The sequence below is a fragment of the Malania oleifera genome, chromosome 10 (assembly GCF_029873635.1).
Source record: "Malania oleifera isolate guangnan ecotype guangnan chromosome 10, ASM2987363v1, whole genome shotgun sequence".
Lineage (NCBI taxonomy): Eukaryota > Viridiplantae > Streptophyta > Magnoliopsida > Santalales > Ximeniaceae > Malania > Malania oleifera.
In genome coordinates, this window is record NC_080426.1 from 55,109,726 (window position 1) to 55,130,357 (window position 20,632).

Sequence of the window (20,632 nt, forward strand, 5' to 3'; positions counted from 1 at the left end):
TGAGAAAACTTTTCAGAAGGTCACCCATCCCAAATTACTTCAAGCCAAGCACGCTTGACCGTGGAGTTTTTATGGAAAAGGCTCTCAAAAAGAAATGTGCCCCTTTTTGATATGGGTAGTAACATCTAATCTATTTAAGCTTTTCTTCCACAGGGTATCATAGTTTAAGCTTCTGAATGGTATGAAATTTTCTCACAAAAATAACACTCAACCTAGCTTCTAAATGCAATCAATATGCAAGTGAAGAAGATGAGAAAATATGCTCTTTCTAAGGATTTATGATCAAATGTGTATGAGAAAGAGTTTTAAAATAATATGCTTACGAAGATGTGAGAGTATATGAAATTTTAGCATAATGAAATTTTTAGAGAAAAATATGCTAATCAATATGCTAATATCTTCCTAATCTTAGCAAATGAGGAGGTATATATAGTTTTGGGCAAAAATATAACCGTTGGGGATATCAAGGATATTTTGGAAAAAAGTTAATTATGTTTAATGAAAATTAACCTTGTTTACGTACGGTAAAAATGTTGCCAACCCCAGAGGTTTGGTCGACCATTTTTAAGGTTCGGTCGACCATATTGCTAAGTTCGGTCGACCGTGGCGATTTTGAACTACAGAAATGATCGAGTGTCTCAAGGCAATTTTGAACCCTTCGTAGGTACGGTCGACCATTGCTAAGGTTCAGTTGACCGTTCATGTGGTTCGGTCGACCATGGTAAATTTGAACTATACAAATGGTCAATCGAATAGTTGGGGGTCAGACATGTTCCGGTTCAGTCGACCAAGGACGATATGTTCATTTTAGAATAGTCGATTGTGAGAAGTCAACTTGTTGACTTTTGACCGGTTCGATCAACCGAGGCTTTTACACTATCAAGGATTCGGTCGTCCGAGGTTTAGTATTTTCAGCCAACAATGTATTCGGTCGATCAAGCTAGTTATTACCAGAATGGTTCAGTCGATCGGGGCTACTCAGAGGTACAATTTTAGCCCTCAATTTGACCCTAAAAATCCAACATCGGTCGATCGAAGTCTGTTTTGGTTCCCTATGGTCAGTGTATAGTCATATTGAGCTTTTCATCCCATCATGCATGCAATGCAATTATTACAGTCCATAATATTACAGACCCAAAATATAAAACAAAACGCATTTACAATATAGAACAAATGTCTTCTCCTTCTTCTTTTAATCCTCTTATTTGTCATGGAATACGCCGGATGATATGGTCTATATGTTCCTCCTAGCTTCCATATCTTCCTTATGTGTGCTCTAAAATATTAAGCCTACTCAAGCACTGAATACACACATGAGTAACTTACGATTTGTCATTATCAAAACTAGGGATCAGACTCAAAAAGTCAACATATACCATATTTGTGAGAATGATTATAATGTGCTGAATGTTAAAACATTTTTGAAATGATGAGTGAAGTTCAAATGAATTTTGAACTTCATCTCTAAATTTACTTTTGCATATGCTAAGTGAAAATTCTATCAATCATGAACTCATTTGCATTATTTTATTATTATAAATGTTTTTGAGTCCTAAGAAAGTCATGTAAACGATGAACATCATATTCTATTTTTTCGTAGAACTATATTCTGATATAGATTGTTTGTGGGATACATGAACACATTACATTATATAATGTTGATTATATGAAGGTCTTGTGCACTCATAAAATTTATTGCCGGTTGGATTATTGTGAACTGTTTAATCAGTGTAAACAACCAAGTCTAAAGCATATCTCTATGGAAAATGTCCTATTTACAGAGGAAATGCTGTCAAAATTTTTCTAAACTTTTATAATTTTGGAAAACACAATCCTATGAACTTTCGTCTTTATTTTTGAGTCCTAAGGTTGTCTTGAGTACATTAAGCATCTATATGATGTCATAATCTTGTGATTTGCATGCTCTTGTGACTTGTAGGTTTGGGAAATAGTTTATTTACAGACGGCATGCTGCCAAACTTTGTTTATTTTTTCCTAAAAATAATCAAAGACATATACCATATTTGTGAGAATGATTATAGCGTGCTGAATGTTAAAATATTTTTAAAAGGATGAGTGAAGTTCAAATGAACTTTGAACTTCATCTCTAAATTTACTTTTGCATATATTAAGTGAAAATTCTATCAACTATAGACTCATTTGCATTATTTGATTATTATAGTTATTTTTAAGTCCTAAAGAAGTCATGTAGACCATGAACATCACATTCTATTTTTTTCATAAAACTATATTCTAATATAGATTGTTTGTGGGATGCATGAACACATTACATTATGTAATGCTGATTATATGAAGGTCTTGTGCACTCATAAAAGTTATTATTGGTTGGATTATTGTGAACTGTTTAGTGTAAACAACCAGGTTTGAAGCATATTTTTATGGAAAATGTTCTATTTACAGAGAAAATGCTGCCAAAATTTTTCCAAACTAATAAAACTATATTTAAAATTGTATCATTTTTTTAACTATGTCCAATTATTTTGTTAGCAGATCTACTTAATAGTACGTATACATACATGTTCAAGAATTGTATACTAATTTTTTTTTTTAATTCTTGATTTGCAGGGTTTGTGGATGGCACAACATCAGCACAATGTCATGCACTATAGTCGGATGTAGCTTTTGATTTTTTTTGGTATTTTTCTTGTTATCTGAACAGATGGAATTTCTATATTTCAATTTGAATTTGTATAATGTATTTGTATTTGAATTTGAATTTGAATTTTTTTTTTTTTTTTGTTAGATGAATAGAGGGAATTTCTGTATTTTAATTGAATTTGTATTGTGATGACCCAAAAATATATATATAATTAAAGTACAATAATAATAAAATAATAAAAATGGTCATTAAGTTAATATCAATACAAAAGTGTTTTTCTATAGGATCCTGAATTTCATGTTTGATGCCTAAGAAAAACCTTATCTTAGCGAGTGCTCAAAGACCATTGCGGCTCAGTCGCTCCCTAGAGGTCGGCCTGGTTAAAATGGAATTTCATAGGATAAACAGGATAGACACTGTTTGTACACGTAAATAAATATATATATATATATATATATATATATACATAAAATAGTTTTTTGACAGACATAATTTGTAAAAATACATAATAAGATGATAATAATATATTTATCACATGTGGGGCCCACAAGACTATGTGGGGTCCACATGAGTCCCGAAACCACAAGACACTATTTATATACGTAAATAAGTACATAAAATAATGTTTTGACTGATATAATTTGGAGAAATATGATAAAATAATAATAATATAGGTATCCTATGCGGGGCCCGTAAGACTGTGTGGGACCCACATGAGTCCCGAAACTGTATGGAGGTTTACACGAGTCTCAAAGCTATGTAGGATGCATAAAATCGAATAAGAGTTATTCGAGTTACGTAAGATCCATTCGGGTCTCGAAGTTGTATGGGGCCCACATGAGTTTTCAAAATTTAAATTTAATTCTTGTTCAAAAATAAATAATAAAATAAATAAATACTAAAAATAGTTTAAAAGTAATAACAATGATAATAATAATGATAATAATGATTAAGAAAAATAATAAAATAATTAATTAACTAATTGATTAATTAATTAGGTAAGTGATTAATTAAAATTTTATTTAATGGGAATGGTGGCAAGCACTCCCACATGGCCTCCATCCCCATCCCATCCTCAACCCATACCTTGTCCATCCCTTACCCATTCTTTAATTTAAAAAAAATTATAATTTCACTCATCTCCCCACACTTTTATAAAATTTCATTTCTTTCCCAAAATTTTCCTATAAATAGGGAGCTCTCAACCTTCATTTTCACAACATTTTTCAAGGAAGAGAAGGATTAGTGAGTGAAAGAATTTGTGGTGGAGAGAGAATTTTTAAATAAATTCTCAATCACCCACTCTTTCCGATCTCATTTCTTAAAGATAGTTACAGTGTTCGTAAGGAAGAAGGTAAATAAATTTTGATTATGTTAGTTTTTTTTATTTAAAATTTATACCCGAGTTTAATTTATAAATAAATTTTAATTATGTTAATTAGTTCCACAAAATTTCCATGAGTTTATTTTTACGCATATTTAATTATACCAGTTCTGTTTTTAATATACTTGCATTTATTTTTGGGTTAAGAAATGTTATAATCCCCTCGAGTGAATTTTCAGCAGTTTTTTCTATTCAAAAATAAAATTATATATATTTTTAACACAAAAAATGTGTGGCATGAGTTTATTTCTACATTATATTTTTTTATGAAAATATGAGTAAAGATGAGATTTTTACGATATTATTTTAAATTGCATAAATTATAATAAGATGATTTTAAAACCCCTTATGGCAAGGAAAGTTCAAAGTTACAAATGCTCAGTACCGTAGCTTAAAGTTTATACGGATCAAAGTGCACCCATACTGTTTACAGAGTGGTTATTTATGTTAGTGGATTTCTCCTAAGTGCACACTTGGTTCCGGATCAGGACTTAATAAGGAAAATCTCACTTAAAATTTACGTACGTTGATTTAGTTTGGTCGGCCAGCCAGCTAAGTCTAGTTTTCGGACCGCACAACCCAGTCATGGGGGTAAACATGACTTACGAAAAACAGGCCTAAGGGTGATTTTTTTTTTTATAATATATGTTTATACATATTTAATTATGTGTACAAAGTTACTGATGATTTGAAGGAAAAGTGTAAGTTTACGTGAAAATGATCATTCTGGTACTTAAATGACGATCTAAGGAAAACGTATAAGGAAAAGTATATGTATATTTATCATTAAATATTTTTATAGTTTTAAAGTTAAAAATTTAATTTAACAGTTATAGTATATGATTATAAAATTTTACTATTGAAATTGATGACAAAAGTTTTATGCAGAAATTTTTAAATTTATATTTATTCTAAAAGCAGTCTTGAAGTTATAGTATTAAATATTATTTTACGAAATTCTTTAAAAACTCATTTTGGCTACACACTAATAATAATCTTATTTACTTACTGAGCGTCGTCTCACTCCAATCATATTTTATTTCAGATAACTTTAAAGGACATGTCGGAAATCAGGCTTAGCAAGCATGCGGGTGGGGATTAGAAAAATAAAGATTGATTAGAAATATTAGTATGGTTTCAGATATTTATATTTGTGTAATTTTTCTTCTTTTGAAATAAATGATTGTAATATGGATAATTAGCACTCTGGTTTAATAAAAATTGAGTTTATTTTGCTTCCGCTGTAAATCAATAGTAAAAAGTTAATATCCCAGACCCCTCAGGGTTGGGGTGTTACATGTATAATGTACATATTTGTATTTTAATTTGAATTAGAATTTTGAATAATTTATGAATTTTTTAGTAATTATGGTTTAAAGTTATGTATGCAAAAATGTAATTACAAATTTTTACAGAAATTAATGATTAAAAATTATTTATTCTAAATTATTAGTGAAGGTTTCAAAACTGTAACTAATAGTACAGTATTAGTGACTAATTTTAAAAGCGTCAATAATAGTAAAGTATTAGTGAAGGTTTTAAATTCGTCACTAATAGTATGTTATTAGTGACGGTTTTGAAATTCATCACCAATACTCTACTATTAGTAACGATTTTGAGTCGAGCCAATGTAAAATATATAGTGATGGTATTAGGGTTTTAGTGACGGTCATAATCCGTCACTAATACTCTATTATTAGTGACGCTTCTAAAATTCATCACTAATAGTTATTAGTAACGATAGGTGTAACAACTAATTCAAAACTGTCACTAATACCTATAAAACTGTCACTAATACTATTAGTGACGGTTTTGTGATTATTAGTACCTATAAAACTGTCATTAATACTATTAGTGACAGTTTTGTAATTATTAGTGACAGTTTTGATCCTTCATTAATAACCTTATTTTTTGTAGTGATTATAAATGAATGATATTAAATACTAGTTGTTAAATTCCAATAACAAATATCAATCTCAGAACTTCAATATTCAGAATCAGAATTGTTCTTCAACAATGAATATTAACAATATCAAGAATAATTTCAAAGGTTTGATTTTATAAAGCCTGCAACTTTCCTTTAATGGAATAATTAATTTAGCAAAATTAACTTTAGCAGTGATATTCAAAATTTAGTATTCAATTTTACTCTTAGTTTTTTAAACCAATCAATGATAAACAATATAGCTTCTTGATTTCAAGTAAGAACCAAAATCAGTATTTCAGTAACTTCCAATATGCAACAAGTTCTCAATAAACATACACATAGATTATAAACTTGCAATAAAGTAAAGAGAATAGGGAAGAAGAGAGGAACACCAATTTTTTACAAGGCTCGGCCAGCAGCCTACGTCCTTACCCCAAGCAACAAGATGTGGGGTTTTTCCTTTCCAACTTTTTTCCTAGCAAAGTTACAACCTCTCTCTGAATGAGGTGGAGACCCCTTTCTAACAAGAATACCCCTTCTTGCTAGGCAACGATCCAATAACCCTGAATCGTTAAAAATAGAAACAAGAAACAATTTATGTTCATATAAGTAGAACTCTCAGTTGCAGCAGATTTGTACAATTAAAATCAATATACTTCAATCAATAAACAGTAAAGAAGATGAAACTCAGTAGAATATCACAAGATTTTTGATTTAGAGTTGAGAATTGCGGTAGAGAGATTCAAAATTTCGTGAATTAAATCAAAAAGAGCACAGCAATTCTTCAGAAAACTTTCGGCAATATAACTATGAATATTTGATTTTTATGTACTTGATCTTGTATTTAATTTTGTGAAATTAACAAGTATTTATAGAGTAGTGAAGTTACTCGACATTTTCCCCAAGTTTCTTGCAGAATTTCCCAAGTATTCATTAAGTTTGAAACCCAAGAAATCAAATTTGGAAACTTTTCAAACGCTGTTTAAAAGTTAAAACACAAACTTTCGTCGACTGTGACACGAGGGTCAATTGCCTGAGCTTTATAAATTCAACGTATTTTGGAACACAGTACTGGGTCAATTGACTGTACTTTAATAAGTCAGTCACCTATCTCGATTCTATTTGCTTCTTAAAAAGCATATAAAAATGTCAGTCGCCTGATGATATTACATTAGTCTCTTGTCTTGCTTTCACCTTTTTATATTTTCATAAATTTGATTTCAATTCTTAACTTTGATATTGGAAAAACGTATGTAAGACTTTAAAAACATTTTCCATAATTTTGAAATAAGGTCTCTAAGTCAAAGATATTTCCTAAGAGTTTTATGCATCAATATTGAATTGTTTAAATACTTAGATGAGACTTGTATATGATAAAACTATCTTAAATACTAAGTATTCATGCTTCAGCTTCCATGCTATGTCCAAACTTGAACTTCTTCCTTCAATATGCTTTAACATCCATCATAGCTCATTGTCTTGAGTATAAACTTCATTCATCTTCTTCAAACACATGAACTTGATCTCATAAGCTCCTTTGAAGTCCAGTACACCCTTAATTTGTTATCATCAAAATGAGATTAAACCTTATAAGGCCAAGAAGTAGTTTGATTGAAAGTCATTAAAATTCTTTCACATCAAGAATCTTTAGGAGGGTGCCACTAAACCAATTTGGGAATTCATCGGACAATTGATTCAATATGAGTTTTCGCAGTCTAAATGGATCAAAAGAAAGAATAGAACTTATTAATTACGCCAAAAAAAAAATAAAAAAAGAACCCTAGGCTCTAAAATAGGAACACGATCAATCAACTAATATAAGTAACATTAAGGTTTCATTCACTACTATTAAGAGGATCATATTAAAAAGGCAAGCAGGATACTTGGATGTGACCCTAAACAGATTGCTCTGCCCATGAGTATGACATTTTAATCTATAGTGCTCAAGTGAAAACAAATTAAAGTTGAATAAAGAAATAGAACTGAGTACAAAATTCAGTGACTAGCCGTGCAATTATTTGCGACACCATATGCAACTCACAAGAAAGCTGCGTAGGAGACCAAGGGTCCACTATCCCAATTCTTGATACGCTTAAAGCAGTTGCTACAACATGATCGCTCAAGACTGAGCCTTCCCTACAGATATATTTACAGAATATCGACTGCAGTTCCATACGCGCCACCAGAGTTAACAGTCAAGAAACCAAGGCCCGAAACTCCAGCATCATTGGAGAAAGAGATAAAAAAAAAACTTCCAGCAGCACAACATCCAAAACTTACGATAAAACAAAACAGCTCCAACCAGTCTCTCAAACATTCTGGGATTCATAAGCCTCAAATGGTCTGAGTGTATACATTGGATTGGTTCTCCATACCCCCAAACTCACCTACTCCGACTCAGTTGGGGTCTTCATTCTGGCCCTGCATGGCCATCCTCTCTGAGACATCCGCCAAAGATTTGAGGTTGAAGTTGATCAAAGCATGAACAAAACAGCATGTCTCATCCTTGGTGTTGCCCTCGGGCACATCCACTACAAATGACTCAATTACCAAAGTCCCAGGTCTCCCTTCAATCACCTCTGGATGAACAGTGATGATGGAAGAGTAGTTCTGCAAAATTTAGGAACAGAAATCAATAGGATCAGAATGCTTCACTCACAATCTGATTAGAATCAAAAAGACCTCAACTAAACTAATCCAAGTGCAGATTGTAATAGCAGATACAAGGCCTCGCTGGTCACAAGGTCAGCAGCATCCACATTAGGCATATCATTACAAGTTGTAGCCCATAGGATCCATTTAGACCATTCTGAGGCCCTTTGACCCGACCGTTGTGGTGATAAACCCTCTGTGAAGAAGCAAGATTGCATGTGCAGCTGGCTACTTTATGGTTCCGCAAATTAGCATTGGATTTATGAATTCAAGAATTATATGAGTTGTGAAGTCAAAATAGAACTGCTTTAGTGTTCTTCAATTTCAATTTTTAGGGTCTTAAGAAATGTAGAAGGGAGCTAGGTAAATGGGTTTCAGACCTTCAAGAAATACATCCTATGGATGCGCAAGTTAATACTTCATGGAGCAGCTATACATCAATTCAGAAGAAAATCAAGAATTTTCTCATGGATCTGTTACCTAGTTCAGATTTCAGAGAAGCCAAACAACTAGTAAGATGCAGTACCATAGTACACCAGAATCCAAAAGAAGGGCAATATCCAGAACTGAAGTAATAATGTTTTTCGGCAGTACAAGAAGAGCAGCACATTCCCAAGGCAATATAAGCACAAAATCTACAATATTCTGGAGTTCAACTATGCATGGCTTGTTAATGTAAAATCCAAAAGCCATATTCTTTGAAGCAGCAAAAAATATTTTGCAGAGTTCCCCAGCAGATAAACTCAGCCTAATTTTTGAGAATACAATCATATTAATTCGAAGCAGTAGCCAAAAAAAAAAAAAAAGATTCTGCTATCTTAGAATTAACTTCTGAGATAACCTCAGCCTGATTTTTGAAGGCATACAACTTAAAGAAAGAGATGAAGAACACAAAATATTAGACCTTTAGCCGGTGATCACCACCAAGGATTCTGATGCTGAGGATGTGCTCTTCGTCGTCAAGAAGTTCCAGCCTCTCAGTACTGGTTGTGGCTGGAAGGCCACTCTTGACATTTACTTCTCTAACACTCCCAATCTTGAAGTCACCCTGCACGCTGCACCTGCTAACAAAGGGCTTGTACTTCTGGGGTTGATCAAAGCTCCTCACCAGTGACCAAACCTAATAGACGAATCCAAGCAGGGGCACAGGTCACATAACCACAATGGAATTCAAATAAATCTATGTTTGGTTGCTTGGAAACTGGAAGAAAACAAAAGAAAATGGAGAAAATGGCATTTCGGGCTCTGTTTGTGCTGCATTGGTTTTTAATATTTGGGCTTCGTTCACTGAGGTGAGGCATCAACCAAAGAAACATACAAGATTCGATACTAGGGTGTCCCTTCTTTTGCTACATAATTTCTCAGCAACCAAACGGAGTATAAATTGGAAGACTAAGTCAAATTTTAAAAATAAATAAACAAACTAAGGCTCAAATGTGTCAAATGTTCTAAAGCAGAGCAATTTAACACCATCCCTGTCAAAATTACAAAGAGAATACAAAACTGATTCCAAGTTATACTATAAAAAGTAACCAAAATAATCTCTTCAAAAGACTTCTGATTAACAAGTTCCTCGAGAGAGAGTGAGAGAGACGCCCGAACGGTTGAAAACTAGCTAAAAATCATCAAATTTGAGACACAGAGTTTACGTCCAACTAAAATTTTTTTTACACAAATCTGCACCCCCCAAACAGAACCGATACATCGAGACCCACAGGAGAACAGCTGACAAATAAGGAAGATATATGAGATCACAATATCAATTATACCACAAAAAGAGAAAAAAAATCAAATAAACACGCACATAAAATTTATCAATTAAACTGAGAAAATGAAACAGAAAATAGATTCATGAAGTTACAAGATTAATAGGAGCTTTGATGTGCTTGACGATGGCGGAAGTGCACTGGTTGTCGGAGGGATGGTGGCGGTGGTGGCTGAGGACGTACTGCGCCTCCATCATCATCTGTGCCTCCACCATTATCCAAAAGCTTCTCGAAAGCACTTTTGTGGCAACAATCCTCCCTGCTCCTCGGCACACCTTATATAAAAGTCACTAAAGACCCCGTCTGGCCCACTCACCCCCCGCCGGAAAACCCCACTGCCTTTCATTTGCCCTTTGCCCACTTGAGTCAGTATGACTATGTTCCCCTCACCGAAAAAAAAATTTGAGATTTAAAATGGTTATTTTTAAAAAATAAATTAATTTTATTAGGTTAGTTATATAAGTTGTATAAAAATTATGTTATTATTATAAAATAAATAATATTGCGAAATGTTTTATGAAGTCGTGACAAGGAATAGATAAGAGTTTAGATATTGTAAATGCAAAAAAATTTAAGAAAAGTTTTAAGATTTTATACTAGCTTTTGATATTTTTGTGGAAGTTATAGAAGTGTATTTTTTCCTTTTATTTTGAGTAAAAAATATCGATTTTTCTTAGAATTCAATAAAAAGACAGATAATTTTCCCAAAATTTTAAAAATATCAAACTTTTCTTTAGATTTACTCAAAAGACATAATTTTTTCCAAAAAAAAAAATTATCTTTTTTGTAAAATACGAAGACATCGCTAGATTGGGCACGGGAGAGTCTCATGTAAGTTTAAACATGATAAACATTATTCATACATCATAATTTTAAGATCTTCGAAACTCATAATTTTACAATCATTACTGTTAAGATAAAGCATTCCTTAATCCATAACCTCCAAATTTATATATATATATATTTCAAACTGTATTTTTATCTCATAGCCCTTACTTTTCCCTATGCTTCAACTTAATTTGATGGGTATATTTAGCATAAACATCATAGGTTGAGATAGGATCAGCCTCTAACCTCTCTTTTATAATCACTTCCATTAATAATGTATAATAATTATATCATAATAATAAACTTCTCATATTCTGAGATGTCATTATAATTTTACAAAATTATGAGATCATTAATCAGAAAACATAATTACAATTATAATAACAATATTTTATTTAAAGACCTTTCATATTACCTCAACAAATATGATTATAATTTCATTTGAGGTAATCAGGTTCTTACATTCTCCCACTTGGTTTAAGTGAAATTACTTAACGTAGTTGATCATAATGCGCATACATTAGTTATCATTAATATGTAGAAAACTTATAAGAGTTATGGCGGTTCCATATCATCTTTATTAACATAGTTCCTTCCATGCACTACAATACAAGTTTCACTATACATAATGATCTTTTAGTTGAGAGGCATACATTAGGTCCAAATTAAATCATGTTATCATTATTCCATAACAATTATGTATACAAAATAAAAAATAGCCGAGCTCAAATATCAATTGAACAATATACATTATGTAATAACTTGAAAAAAAATAATTAAAATTATTAATCATTTAATTAATTAAACATTAGTAAATTAATTAATTAAATTGACAAGTAAAATAAATAGTAAAAAATAATAATATTATTAATCAATCAATTAATTAAATATTATTAAATTAATTATTGAAATAAACAAATAAAAGTAATAGTAAAAAAAACTAATTGGAATATATATATATATATATATATATATATATACACACACACACATAAGTAATGTTGTTATTATTATTATTATTATTATTATTATTATTATTATTATTATATAAGAATATAATAAAACAATATTTTAATAGTTAAAGTATTCTTATCATCTCCTGAAGCTTAAAGAAGCTTCTGGAGAATTTGGAATTCAATTGGCAACCGTCTCTTATCTCTCTCTCTACATCTCTCTCAGTCTCCCACTCTCCATCACTCTCCTCGGTCTCCGTCTCTCTTTTTCCTCATTTCTTGGTGGATATTCGATCGATCAAAAAATGAAAGGTACTGTTGGGTTCTTAACTCCGCCACCGACATTTCTACTAGATCGGATTTATCGTGCGAGCGGCGTAGGCACCACTCTTAGGAAAATGTACATTTTCTATAAATCTTTAATTTCTCCTTAAATCAGTCGTTAAATCAACGATTAGACACCACCATGGGATCCTAGTCGTGATCGTCATCATTTTGGCACAAGTAAATTTTCAATTGAAATTTTTTAGGTCCCACTCCAAAGCGAGAGTGAAATTTAGGGAATTAGTTGAATTGGTTATATTTGAGGGTATAACTATTTATTTGAAATTTATGACCCTACGAAATATTAAAATGGTATTTTAGTTGATTTAATGAAACTAGAATTTTTATTTTAGGGTCTAGGTGAGCGCTACAGGCATCTTTTTTAGGATCCCTGTTGGCGTAATTCAAAAAACCAGGTAAGGGAAAAATATATATATTAAACCAGAATTTTTATGAATTTAATAAAAAATGAATTGTATTATATATACATGTATATGTTTCGGTATGAGTTTAAAATGTCAACCATTCAAATTATGTTTTTTGAGCTTAGGGTTGCTTATTAGATACGTATATATGAAAATGAACTGATGAAAGTAAAAGATATTTTCAGAATAATTATGTAAGAAATAAAAGGTATTTTTAGTATATCAATGTTAAATTCTGATTGGCTTATTTTACAAGTAATGTATGAATTTTATTACTAAATTGTGTGGCATTAGTAAATATAAGTTTTGTACAAATATATATTAAATATATGAGATGTAGGCTAAGTAAGTAATGCATTAAGAATGAAATATGATATGAACCATGCTACTTGTGTATGTTAATGTAACCATGTAAATGTATGACAGTTGAAAGTCGTGTTAGCAAATTCTAGCACATTTTTATGTGGACTAACTGATGACAGCTAAAAGGAACTGTATTAGCAGATTTTAGCGCATTTCTATGTGGACTAACTGATGACAGCTAAAGAGCGGCTATAGTACGAATGAATGAAATGACAATGGAATGAAATGTAAAATGTGAACGATGTAAATGGAAAAGAGACACTTAAAGTATAATGCAATGTAATGTTTAAGCTATGAACATGAACAGATATAAATGGTTGAATAATGACATAAAAAATAATTTATTATGATATTAAAAGTATTTATGCTAGTAGAACATATTACGATTGGGCGGGCATACTCTTCGCCTGAGGGCTTGCTGAGAAAGGCGAGTGCGCTAGTAACTTCAGATGTGACAGTAGTTGCATAACGTACTAGGGCAGAGGAAACTTACTTGTATGGGCAAGTAGATTTCCCTATCCTTAGGACCTTCGTTGGTAAACTTTTGTTTGAACTATGTGAGTACGAAATCAATCTAATACTTGAGGGCTTACTCAGTAAGGTAAGTGCCCTAGTATGTTTCAACAACGGCCCTAGAGTTGTTTAAGTATCATAGCAGAGAGGTGCTACTTGTATGGGTGGGCAATCACCCCTATCCTTGGGTAATCTCGTGGGTTAAATCTTTTGCATGTGATTGATTAGGTTCAAAGAATGATTTCAGAAATTATGTTAACAATTTTCAAATGTTAAATATTATGTTATTATATAAACTCATGTTAGCCACACGCTGTTTTAATATATTGTTTCTTCCCTTACTGAGATGTGTCTCACTCGAATATGAATTTATCTTTTTCAGAATTTTCTCGAGATTGAACTTAGAGAGCTCAAGGTTTTATAGCATTTTTGGGAAATAAAAAGAGAAAATGGTATATTTTTATGTTAATTTTGAGATGTATAAATTTATATTTTATGTTGTATGTTCTAAGTTTTCTGAGATATTGATGATTGAGAATACTGGTATTTGGAGATTATGTTTTGGAGACGTGTATATATGTGATTACAGGTGGTGAATAGTTAATTTGGATTATGGATAGGAACAGTAAACTCTGGTATTATATGATTGAGGATTATAATTATGTTTTCTGCTGCGTACATGATATTAGAATGTAATATATCAAATAAATGAATGGATTAGTAGCACTCCGAGCCCACATAGAGGGTCGAAGCGTTACACATTATGATTCAATAATGCCCATCTTTTCAACATGACCAATAAATGTTTTGAGCGACAATCCTTTCGTCAAAGGATCAACTATCATACAATCAGTGTTAATATGTTTAATTGACACTTTTTCTTTCTATACGTCTTCTTTAATAGCAAAGTATTTCAATTCCATATGCTTAACACCCTAGGAAGACTTATCATTCTTAGAGAAGAAGACTGCTGCAAAATTATCACAATAAATTTTTAGCGGCTTGGCGATACTGTTGACTATTCCAAGTCTTGAAATAAAGTTCCACAACCAATTAGCCTGAACTGTGACCTCAAAGCAGGCTACAAATTCAGCTTCCATAGTGGATGCAACAACTATTGACTGCTTTGCACTCTTCCATGATAAACATTATTCATACATTATAATGTTAAGACCTTCAAAACTTATACTTTTACAATCATTAACGTTAAGATAAAACATACCTTGATCCATAGCCTCCAAATATATATATATTTCAGACTGTATTTCTATCCCACAACCCTTACTCTTTCTTATGCTTCAACTTAATTTGATGGGTATATTTAGCATAAGCATCATAGGTTGAGATAGAACCAGCCCTTAACCTCTCTTTTATAATGACTTGCATCAAGTAATTAATAATGTATCATAATTATATCATAATTATAGACTTCTCATATTCTGATATGTCATTATAGTTTCACAAAATTTTGATATCATTAATTAGAAAGCATAATTACAATTATAATAACAATATTTTATTTAAAAACCTTTCATATTACCCCAACAAAAATGATTATAATTTCATTTGAGACAATTAATGTCTTACATCTCATGCCAAGCACCTAAGAAGGTAGGCAGGGTGACACACCAAGCACCCAAGAGGAATAGGCTGGGCGTCTCATCAAGTGTCAAAGGGGGTAAACATGATACTTATGTTCCACATCAAAAATGGTTGAAAGATTTTGAGGGCTTATAAGTGTGAGCGTTACACACGCTAATAAGGTACCTTTTTGGAGAAAGGGTAATGGTCCCGTCTTATTATATAGGGGAAGTGTCTGAAAATTTTAAAACCTCACAAAAGGTTTTTCACATCTTAGAAGAAGCTAGTATTATTCTTTTTTTTTTGGAATACGCACCGAATATCCACGCGTCCGTTTTACGGTCCATGTGACTAATCTTGCGCCCCTTGAAGTTGACCCCACAACTCTAAAGGGAGGGTAAATTCAAGAGTTTAGGAACGGAAACGAGTCCGGAAGGGTTTGAATACCTGATCTCGTGAAAGGTACTCCCACAACCCGCACTACCACCTGAACCACACTCTGAGGGTAAGCTAGTATTATTCTTTATCAAACCTAAAGTTGTAACTATATTTTCTCTTTTTAATTTTAATTTTTATGTTGCGAGGTATTTTGAAAAACGTGGAGTAATTGGGTGTGGTGACAGTCCACTCATTGGATGGTAGGGGTGTGAGGAAAAGACAAAAGTGAAAAGTGGGGAGCCCACAAAAATTGGAAATAAGTGGTGGGTCCCACCAGGGGTGACCTGCACCGACCATATGAATATTTTTGTAGGGATAATGGACCTTTGGCTGGAAATTGGAACCTAGTCAAATTAATATTAATGGGATTGAAGTAGATTTGTGTTTTTAATTAATTAATACTTAAAAAGTCATTGGGAATATCAACGCTATATATTTATCTGAAGATAAATATTTATTTTGGAAGACTTTATCGGTTTTATAAAAATTATCGCTTAGATTTTATTATTTTTCTCTCCTTATAAAAAAATAAATTTTTTTTTCTTTTCTTTTCACTTATAAAATAAAAATTAAAAAATAAAAATTATTATTTAACAAATAGAAGTGTTAATAATATCTTTTGAACAAAAAATGGTATATTTTTTATGCAAATATTTAAAGAATTTAAGGACAAAAGATACTTTTCTTTAACTTTTTAAAATATCATAGATGAAAATATTTTTTTAAAAAACTTATCCTTTCACAAAATATAAGAAAAAAATATATATTTTTAAGCAAATCTCAGAAAAGATTTCAGAAATTTTTTCAAACTTCAAAGAAGGTAAAAGTTTTTTTTCTCTAAATTTAATTATACTTTATATTATATAAAAATATTAAAAATAATTAAAATTACTTTTTTTTCTACCTTTACATAATTTTAAATGAAATATGTTTGATTCTATTTACAAATAATTAAAATACTATTGATTAATTGTGATCCGTCTCTCTTTCGGACTTCATATATATATATATATATATATGTATATATATATATATATATATATATATATATATAAACGTGAGTGTTTGTGCGCGTATGCTAAAAGCTTTGAGATTCCCAAAATCTTGGGTTTGTATTCTCACATACAAGACACAATGTTTGTGAGCATATAAATTTGCATGGATACCAAAAAATATATATATAATTATTATTATACTTTTAATTTTCATGCAGTTTTAATTCATTTTCTTATCATTTTATTAATAAAAAAGTTAATTTATTTAATGGAAAATGACAAGAACGGTAGATAAAGTAGCACGTGTCAAATTCAAGTGCATTGGATTAAAGTTGGGGGCGATGGTGGTGGTGGATTCCGGAGGGACCACATATAGTCAAAAGCAAAGCATATTATGCATACCCAATATAGAATACAACATATAGGAATCATTCCACGTGTAAAAGAATGCCTCATTCATTGGCTCCAACCAACATAATACTTGAAATATACGTACAACATAAATGTCCGCACGGGCATGGCACGGTGAAAAGACATCAGCACGTAAGAAAGAGTATCGATAATTTAATTTCAGGTAGATACACTTACGGAATCAGTGGTACCTGTGGATGGTGAGAATTTACTCTGTGAGCCAACGGAGACCGTGGATGGTGAGAGTTCGCTCTGTGAGCCAACGGGAACCATAGATGGTGAGAGTTTTTTGTGAGCCAACGGAGACTGTGAATAGTAATGGAGATGTATCCCGAAAGTCGAGTTGGCCGAACGTCCAACTGATGTACGGAAATCGTCTCCGCATTCCGGATTTTACCTGATCAGTGAGACTTAGGGGGAGGACGCTGATCCGTAGGTTTGGTGCTGTACCAGGGGGTCCGAAGGGCTTGTTAATTGTTAGAGTTCCTATGTAATGAACAAAAAAAATAGAGGTACAAGAAAATTAGTTTTGTTCTCATTTTTTTTTCCTACCAAAAGTCTTGAGTCAAAAGCAGAGCTGAAATAATAAAGAAAAAGCAAGAATTCAATACCGAACAACTAAGAAGAAAAACAACTGTTCTCACAATCCCCCTCCTGCAAGCAAGCTAAAGCTACGTCCCCCACCCACCATTCAAATCACAACTTGTATTTCTTCTTTACTAGAAAATTTGGTTGAACTAAAATTATGTTAGAAGAATACTTTGATATGACAATTTTTCAACATTTTGAAAAATAAATTATGAGATGGTGTCATAAATAAATTTATCTTGAGTCGAGAATATAAAATACAAACGTTTGGTTTGAATTTTTATGGATTTGAGCTAAATTATAGTAAAAATTTGGTTGAATTTTTTTAAGCTTATATAAATTCAAAGCTAAACGCAAAATTTATACTCCTAAACACTACTATATCATATTTAGTCATTGTAATATCATTTAAAATTTATTTTTTAAGATCTTAATAAATTTTTTTATTAAAATTTAGGCACATATAGCATCACAATAAAAAACTTTATTACTTATTTCAAAATTATATGTGTTATACATATATATATATATATATATATATATATATTATATGAGCCTCAAAGATTTGTACTTGCATATGCTTTAATGTACAATAATTCCTTTACTCACTAGATATTAATGGTGCATGTGATCTTCCATTATATGATCTATATACTAGTACGACTTCTTGTCATACATCAACTTTGAAGCTTATCCATTTGGAAGAGGATGAATCCCCACTCAACCCACTACTCATCAAAGCAGTTGTTGACTTGGGGCACTAGCCAAACTTTCCAAGTCATGAAAGAGGGCACCCAAAAGGAGAAAAAATTTGTAAGAAACTTACCATTTCAACTATTTATGACTTACTTCTGTAACACTTTTTCACTTACCTTTAGATTCTTGCCAAATTAAAGATGGTCTTTTCTTATGCATATTATTGAGTTATGGCTCCTCTACTTTGCAAGGACTAATAAACTGTCATCTTTGCTCAGGTGACTGAAGTCCTACTGGTAGTGTAAAAAGAAATCAGAACAGGGTCAGGTGACTAAACTCATGAGTTCAAGCGACTGAGCTACTACCAGTTCTGGAGCGCTTATTAATAGTTCAAGTGACTAAAAATATGGTTTAGGCCACTAAAGTATGTGTTTTAAACTTTCGAATAACGTTAATTTTTTTCCAAAATTGAAATATATGGTTTCCAAACTTGGGGAAAATAGTAAGATTTCTTCCTAAACTATATATAAGGGTTGTAGGCACCCCAATTTTAATCAGGCACTCCTAAGAAGACCTGGCAAGATTGAACTAACCTTAAGTCTAATCAAATCCTAGTCATTCTATTTTGAATTGGAGTCCCGATTTATTTTCAATTGAGTCTTTTTCAAAATCCGAGTACCGTGTTAGAGTCTCAGTTGTTCCAAAATAGGGTCTTTCTAATTCAAGTTTGAGTCCCAATATTCTAGGAAAAATTTTAAGTCCTTTTAATTTTTATTCGAGTTTTAGCAGATGTCCTGTAATTTCAAAATTTATCTCTTTTATTAGGTCAATTTTTTGTGAAATAAGTCTTATGTTTTCAAAAATTAAGTCATTTTAGTTTTAACCTTAAAATTGAATTCTTCTAACCCTTTAAGTTCCCTAAATTGAGCCCTTCTATCCTTTTCATTTTGGAAACTGAGTTTCTTAATTTCAAATTTGAGTCTTAAAATCCCAAAAATTGAGTCCTTAAACTAAGGCTCTCTAACTTTAGTTAATTAGTTTCTTTTATTAGGTTTTCAAAAATTGAGTCATCATAATTAAGTTCTTCAAACTTCCAGCCAAATCCTTTTAAGTTTCAAACTTTAGTCCTTTTATTTTGAAAAATCGAGCCTTTCAATTCTTAATTCGAGTCCTAGAATTTTTAATTAAGTTTGTCTAATTCTTGATTAAGCCTTTTAGTTTTTAATTTGAGTCTGGAAACCCATTTTCAAATTGAGCCTTTACAATTTCAGAACCGGGTATTTGTTTAAGTCTTAAGGTCATATTTTAATTACCGGGTATCCTTTGGGGTTCCTTGGGTCAAATTTGGTCTATGGGAATTTTGTTCTTGGTGAAAATTGAATCGTACAACTTGTAGGCACATTTTATTAAAAATAAGAGAAGCACGTGCCCCAAGTGTAGTGCGGATACATGCAGGAAATAACATACAGGGAGATAAAACTAGAAAATATAAAGAAAAGAGAAGTGCAAAGTGATGTTGCAGAAATAAAAAACACGAGGGTACATCCAATACAAGGAAATAAAAGAATACTACATATAGGGAAATAAAAAGGAAAGGTTATAGTACAAACAAATGTTGCAGTACAAGGGCGTGGGGGGTACATCAGAATATAGCAAACACATGCGCAACGCGTAAGCCCTCCACTCCTAGACTAGCAACTAGACCTCCCCTTTCACCTGCACACAAAAGAGTAGTGGAATCAGTTGGTTAGCTGAAAATTCAGAAAATAAAATGGAAAGGCAAAGAAATAAATTCATATGTGCATAGAATAAGAAATATTCCCTACCAGGCTTGTTAGAGGGGAATTCTATTAGAGGGGGAAATCTGGCGCCAAATTGAACCCCCAGACTCCCTATAAATAGGGAGTTCTCGCACTGTGAATGGACACAATAGGAGCAATAGAGAAACTCTGTGGAAATTGAGGGGAAAAGAGGACAGGAAAGAGGGCAGTAGAGAAACTCTGTGGAAATTGAGAAGAGAAACAAGAAGGAAGCATTAGAGAAATCCTGTAGAAATTGAGAGAAAAATAGAGAAAAGACAAGAAAGCAAGGGAAGCCCTGCAAAAATTGAGAGAAGAGAAAATTAGAGAAGAGAAGATTTTGCAGAAAATAGAGAAAAAAAATCAGAG

The 20,632-nt window shown here is 31.8% G+C and overlaps 1 protein-coding gene across 1 annotated transcript; it reads right to left on the reverse strand.

The window, feature by feature from the left end:
- Window positions 1-7,749: 7,749 nt before the first annotated feature.
- LOC131166841 (abscisic acid receptor PYL9) lies at window positions 7,750-10,734 on the reverse strand. Its single transcript, XM_058125436.1, has 3 exons — window positions 10,445-10,734; window positions 9,488-9,703; window positions 7,750-8,541 (listed from the first exon to the last, which is right to left on the reverse strand). Exons 1-3 carry the CDS (start codon window positions 10,562-10,564, stop codon window positions 8,329-8,331), a joined length of 549 nt encoding a protein of 182 aa, XP_057981419.1. The 5' UTR covers window positions 10,565-10,734; the 3' UTR covers window positions 7,750-8,328.
- Window positions 10,735-20,632: the final 9,898 nt, after the last annotated feature.

Excerpts from the sequence above, each read along its gene's own strand:
- LOC131166841 (XM_058125436.1), bottom strand. The coding sequence starts at position 10,564 with ATGGTGGAGGCACAGATGATGATGGAGGCGCAGTACGTCCTCAGCCAC. Across the intron at positions 9,704-10,444 it reads TCAAAGCTCCTATTAATCTT|GTTTGGTCACTGGTGAGGAG; the intron begins GTAACTTCATGA and ends TTCGTCTATTAG. Across the intron at positions 8,542-9,487 it reads GTGGTGATCACCGGCTAAAG|AACTACTCTTCCATCATCAC; the intron begins GTCTAATATTTT and ends TAAATTTTGCAG.